General features: G+C 31.8%; 1 protein-coding gene across 1 annotated transcript; it reads right to left on the minus strand.

Moving 5' to 3' along the window:
• Nucleotides 1-3,320: 3,320 nt before the first annotated feature.
• LOC129948081 (UDP-glucosyltransferase 2-like) lies at nucleotides 3,321-6,106 on the minus strand. The gene is made up of 3 exons (XM_056058902.1): nucleotides 4,731-6,106; nucleotides 4,493-4,661; nucleotides 3,321-4,435 (listed from the first exon to the last, which is right to left on the minus strand). The coding sequence occupies exons 1-3, from the start codon at nucleotides 5,405-5,407 to the stop codon at nucleotides 3,701-3,703; spliced, it is 1,581 nt and encodes a 526-aa protein (XP_055914877.1). The 5' UTR covers nucleotides 5,408-6,106; the 3' UTR covers nucleotides 3,321-3,700.
• Between the last annotated feature and the right edge of the window lie 329 nt (nucleotides 6,107-6,435).

Raw genomic sequence — 6,435 nt, forward strand, 5'->3', positions numbered from 1 at the left:
CGCTGTCAGAAAACTTATGTGTAACTTCGATGCAATGAAGTCATTAGAGAGGTTTTCATACAGGGTTTCCCTTTCTTCTTCTATCTATCTATATTAGATGCTTTAAGTCTTTGACATTCCAATTTTCGAGGGCTTACATCTTATTCGTATTGCCTCGAAAATATACTAATTAAGTTGGTGTACCTGGTTAAATTACCTTCAACGGATTAAGACACATTTGCTTGAATGATATTTTTTAAATGTTTAACCGTAACTTTAAAATTGATTAATTGTTAACGAGCAAACGAAAAGCATTTATTAAGTTATTGCTTAATGTTAAAGAAGCAGCAGATTGATCAAGAGCTTAAATATATGTTCATGAATAACTGCCACCCTAGCCTACTTACAGTTAACTTTTAATTTTGCCTTATGCCAAATCAAATTAGAAACAGTGTCAATTTGAATCCAAAAATGACAGTTGAGATTCATTCCAAACCGGTGGTGACCGCAATTATTCGGATCCAAGGAGTGGCAGGCTAAAGTTGTATCTTTTTAGTTTATATGTCATAAAAAAACAAAAACAAAATATAAGTTTAATGCAGACAGAGCTATTGTAGATCCGATCAGTCATCGGATTTTTGCTGAGTTTTTTTTCTTTATGATTTTCTTAAATGCGACTAAATGACATTTCATACAATGAATTGAGTGCATGCAATATGGTTTTGGTTTTATGGAATGAACAGAGCAGTTAGGACCTATTCTGTGTGCAACCGTCATATCGGCCTCCATGGTTTAGGATGATAAACTTTAATGGTAATGATTTTTTGGATGAATAAAACACATTCAATTTCTGCACGCGAACGATGCTTTGTCTATGTATATTTTTATTGCATGCTGCTGAAGCTGCTGTTGGTGAAATATGATTCTGTGGTTACGTTTGGAGCTACCTTAATTGTGGGTGGGATTGGTTCTTGATTGTTTTGAGAATAAGTATTTATACTTATGGATATACAAACAAATGTACATAGCTTTTAACGTTCAACTGTCCCATGTTGCAACGTAACTAAAACTTTGAGATGATTTAAAAATAAGTGCAGAACGTGTATTTTGAAATAAGTTGTAGTTTTTAAAATGAGATCAAAACTTTTTCGAATATTCTCCATTGAACCGCATATTTTGAAAACTTCAGCTGATAAAAATAGTTATTTTTGCTTAAAATAATTTCATAGCATTCCTTTATTTAAAAAATATAGAAGAAAGTACAAATTCATTAAGTTTTTCAGAAATTGTTGCAACTTCGATAAAATAAGTTATTAGCTTCTTTGAAAACAATCAAAAATTGATTTTTATTAATTTTGTTTAATTTGGAAAATTTTGTAACGACCAATATAATAAAGGGATTTCTAATAACATGTTTCAATTTAAATAGTCTCTTTTTTGAACTGCTGTCACTTCTGAAGCCGTCATCTTTTCACATTTGGAAAGGAACAACAAGGCTTCTACTAAGAATGAAACATACTCCACTCATGGCATTAAAATTGTTTAAATTCACTACTAAAATGATGAAAATTTTACAGTTGCAGTTCTCAAAAACAAATCAAAATAAAGCAAGTTATAGCCCGTAGTATTGACGAAAACCCAAGTTTATCAAGTTTTTCGTCGATCTTTTGAATTAGACATTCCACAAATGAAATTTAACGGTATTTTACATAGGAACTTAAGTCTTAAAGTTTAAGTTCCATATATAATTTGTATTGCCAAAATAGAAAATTGTTTTTTATGATCTTGCAAAACTAATGCCTTCAATATTAACTTTTAATATTTTCAGTATTTCATTATATTTTTACAAATTTTATAATTTACCAATCCTACAAAAAATTTAAAGAAAGTCTAAATCATGTACTTAAACTTTTAGTAACGTAAAAGAAAAAAATATTAAAATGTAATTGTTTATTCTGACAACGAACACATCCTCTAAACGAGTTCTAAATGCCTCAAGTTCATATATTATATTTGTACTAGCTGACCCGACACACGTTGTTTTGTCATATAAATAATTTCTAGAGAATATTTTGATAGAAATAAATAACTTATCGACAGGCATCGTTTGGCATTGAGACTTATTGGTAGTCATTGCAAATGCCAATCTAAGTGAAAATTGAAGGCTTTTGAATTGAATTGGCACATCTGCGGGTATAATAGGAATTCGCGGTAATAATCTATTTTCACCTCGGAATTTGTCATTTAGAATTATGGCTTCGATAACATTTTTCATCAATTTTTCAATTACTAATCGCATGCCAGTGAACAACCGTGGTGGGTTCCAATTACGAAGCGAAATTACCGGAAATCTAACCTTCAGTTGTAAATTATGTGGTGGCATGCCCGGTAAATGCAATGAGTTCAAAAACTCACTTGGATAATTTACAGCTTCGGTAGCATCACAAACTGTTTCAATAGATTTGTATGACATCAGTCTCCTAATAACAAATGTTGTCCAGAGATTTAATTCGTTGACATCCACATTTTTTGCTGCTAAAATTGTTCTTTCTGCCTGCTACTCATGATTTGTATATTGTCTGTTTACATCGGGAAATATCTTATTTTGAATATTTAGTGGCAGTTTAAATACTTAATGAGCTGTTTTGTCTCCATCCAATAAAGTTGCCGCAATCTCAGAAGGTGCAACAGCCAATGCGATACCATTATTTGATGGTATTTAAGGAAGAATTAGCGAAATAAGGAATATTTTGCCAGTTTCACCTGGCGCATCAAAAAAAAAAAGAATCCACCTTGTCCTGTCCTGACAAAAATGTGAGCATGAGGGAGTCAAAAATGGTTCTTTGTTCTTCATTCATTAGTGGGACATTGCGAGCGACAATCGCTGCCCTTTCTACGATATTGTATTGTAGTTCACGATTTAATGCAGTGTCTATTAAATCAGATGCATTTATATTTGGAGAATGCATACCGAAATGACTAATTGGTCAATTGACAATGATAATGCAAAGATCCTCAATAGCAATCAATGCTTTATTGAACATAGTGTCACTGAATACTTTCTTAAGTTCGTTACACCGTGTACGACGTTGATGCAGTTAAACCATAGTATTTAGGAATATACAAAATACACAAAAACTTATTCTCAAATCTACCGAATGTATATGCAAAATATTATTGAAATTGGTTAAGCCGTTTCGGAGGAACACTGTGTCAGGAGAAAATTTTATAAATCAGATAGGAAAAAAGCAATTCTGAAAATATTTATTTTCAAAACTTTAGCGAATGCTAAAATCATGGTTTGTAAGTCATATCGAAAAATAAGTAAAATACAATGAATATTTAAATTCAATTTGTATTTAGCTTAAAAACCTAAAACAAAAAATGTTTCTTAAATAATACCTGCTTTTTATTTGGCTATGGGTTTTTTTTCTTTCTTTCTTTTTTATTATTTGTATCATATTTTTTTGAAATAAAATACTTAAAGTTTAAATAACTTTTTTCTTTTCTTATTCAATAAAAATTATCCATTTTAAATCAATGATTGTATTCAGTTTATAATTCAAAGTTTTATGCATACTTGTACATAGAAATCGATAAGAGCTTATCGTTTTACAACATTGATTGGTGTTAGAAGATTAAACAAAATTGCAAAACACTGATGTTGATAATACACAACAACACAAATTAATACGAATCATCTTAAAGATATATTTTCTTACTACTCATCTTTATTTTTTATTGTTTTTCCATTCAATAACTTCTTCAAACCCCTTACCAAAAACTGTCCCAGAAACTTTACAACCTTAAAAGCTACATAAACGATCAATACCAAAAATAAAATAACATCAATACTGTTTGCCTGCAGAACATTCATCGTCTTTAATGGACTTTGCATATGAGGTGCTCCTTTGTGTCTTATAATATACTCTGTCCAATAAACTACATTTTCTCGTGCCGTCTGAGGTCGATCTCTATAAATTTTGGAGAATTTTTGAACAGCAATTCTGTACTTATCATTTCGCATAACATCCAAAATTGCTTCCCTAAATGATTCTTCAGTCATTGTTTGGTAATTAAGTTTGACACCGTGTCCTTTTTCGACTATGCTCTCGGCATTAGTAAATTGATCTAACATTATTGGTAACGCAACCATCGGAACTCCATGATACTCGGACTCGGTGGTACCTCCTTTTCCGGCATGTGTCACAAAGAGCTTTAAATTCTTATGGGCGAGAATATCATCTTGAGGAATCCATTTCTTGAAAAGGATATTCGATGCATTGCGTTGACCATCAGCTTGATCGTATTTCCAGATAACATTGTATGGCAAAGTTGAGAGGACATTGAAAATTGTATCAAAAACATTCGAACCCAAATGATTACTACGAACATTCGATCCAAGACTGAAAAATATTGCTCCATCGGTGGAATTGTTCAAGAATTCTTCAATGTCCTATAAGTTTAGATGTTTATGTATTTCAAAAAGTTTAAGTAAAAAATGTAACATTACCTCAGGTAGTTGATCAGGCTTTTCTTTTATTTGAATTCCTCCGATTTCAACCAAACCTGGAACTAGTGGCCTTATGGGACCTTCGCTGAAGTGGTGGTTGGTAAAAATCAGGGAAATATTTTCCTTCATTTCTGAATATGATGGATACTTGTCGATGGGAAAATGTTTTCTTAGAAAGAAAATAATTATTAGATAAGACTATGGGAGTATCAAGGCCAAATCATATTTTCATACTTACTCATAAATGTGTCTTCCATTCAAATCAAATTTATATGTCATAACCCATTCTAAAATACAAACTATAAAGTTATTAACTCTTGCCAGGAAGTCCATTGGTTTTGAATCCATAAACGGTGATAGTGGAACAAAAGCCGGCAAAGTGGGATTTCCAATGAGTCGTGACAAATAACCAACAGGTTGTATGACGAATGACAATACCACCGGACACTTAAAATGTGCCGCCACACCTAGTTGATAGTTGTTAAATAAAAATCCAAGAACCATCAAATCAAATTTATTGTCCTCCTTCATGAATTCTATAAAATTCGGATCTAAAGCGAAATCCGCGTATTCATCTGCAACCTTTTCGATAGCTCCAAAAAATCGCATTGTCCTTAGGTATAAGGATCCATTTTCCTCAGGTTTATTAACCATGGACTTGACCATATCGGATGACGGTTTATATTCCTTAACTAAAATATACCGACAGGCAGGATTTGTAACGTTTAGCGGTATTGAAGTAATCACTGTGACATTGTGTCCCCGTTCTACTAGCGCACGAATTATTGACATATGAACAATAACATGTGATGGGCTATGAGTTAAAAATAAACCAAGAATGTTTGAAGCCCCGACACTGCTAGATATTTGAAGAAATACGAGTACTAAAGCACTAAAGCGAATTTTCAAATTCATTTTAAATATGTTTTCCTTTAACGTAACACCTTCTCGTGAAAACGTCTCGAAATCAACTAAATTCAATTCAATTGAACTAACTAACTAACTTAATGTACCTACTCGTATTTTTCATTGTGAAAATGATTTACTTATCTTCTATAGATTTGAATAGGAAAATATAAACACGCTAAATTAAACTTTTTCACAACTTACGCGAATATGTTATCAAATTTGATTACATAGCTCAAAAAAGACCGCTTGTCTTTAAATATCACACTTATTTAACAGTTTATAATCAAAAATTAGTCTATTGATACAAATATTTGTGTATTTTGTTGATAGTTTTAATGTATCTAATCTACATACGTTTATGTTAATAATTTGTTGGTTACAACTGGTTAGCATATTATTTATAGTATATATAATAAATCATTCTCAAACAGTGCGTTGCTAGTGAGGGGGGTAGATGGGAATTGTCACATTCCCCATTATATTAAAGAGTTGGTTATCAAATAAAATGTATTGAAAAAGTTTGGAATTTTATTGGAAATGAGTTGATATCGTTTTGATAAATCTCTGCTTTGTTGGATCAGAAAATACCTTTCTCACCTTACAAGTCGTATGGGATGATTTCAAGTCGAAATGTTAACCAGTCCCTTATCTGAGACTACAAGTGTGGCACTTCAAATGAAGCTTATAACAATCTCTCAGTAAACTTTTATCACAATGGGAATTTCGCGACTTTTATTACAATCAGTTTAGCCCGGCTACGACAGTTGTTGTTTTGTTAGATGCTGCCGTAGCTTTGTAAGATGCAAGCTTTAGTCGATGGCTACTGACACTACACACAATTTACAACACTGATGTGCTGTAAATTATATAATTTTCAAGACAAATTTAAACTCCTATAATTTTACTGTTCGAGTGCTTGCTGAGTCCAGGTTTTATTGATAGATTTGGAGAACGCACGAAAACTTTTGAGCGTAGGAGTCATAGTCACATAATTTATAAAATTATATAGAGTGAACTTTATTCTAAGGTTAGAT

Source organism: Eupeodes corollae, chromosome 2, assembly GCF_945859685.1.
Source record: "Eupeodes corollae chromosome 2, idEupCoro1.1, whole genome shotgun sequence".
Lineage (NCBI taxonomy): Eukaryota > Metazoa > Arthropoda > Insecta > Diptera > Syrphidae > Eupeodes > Eupeodes corollae.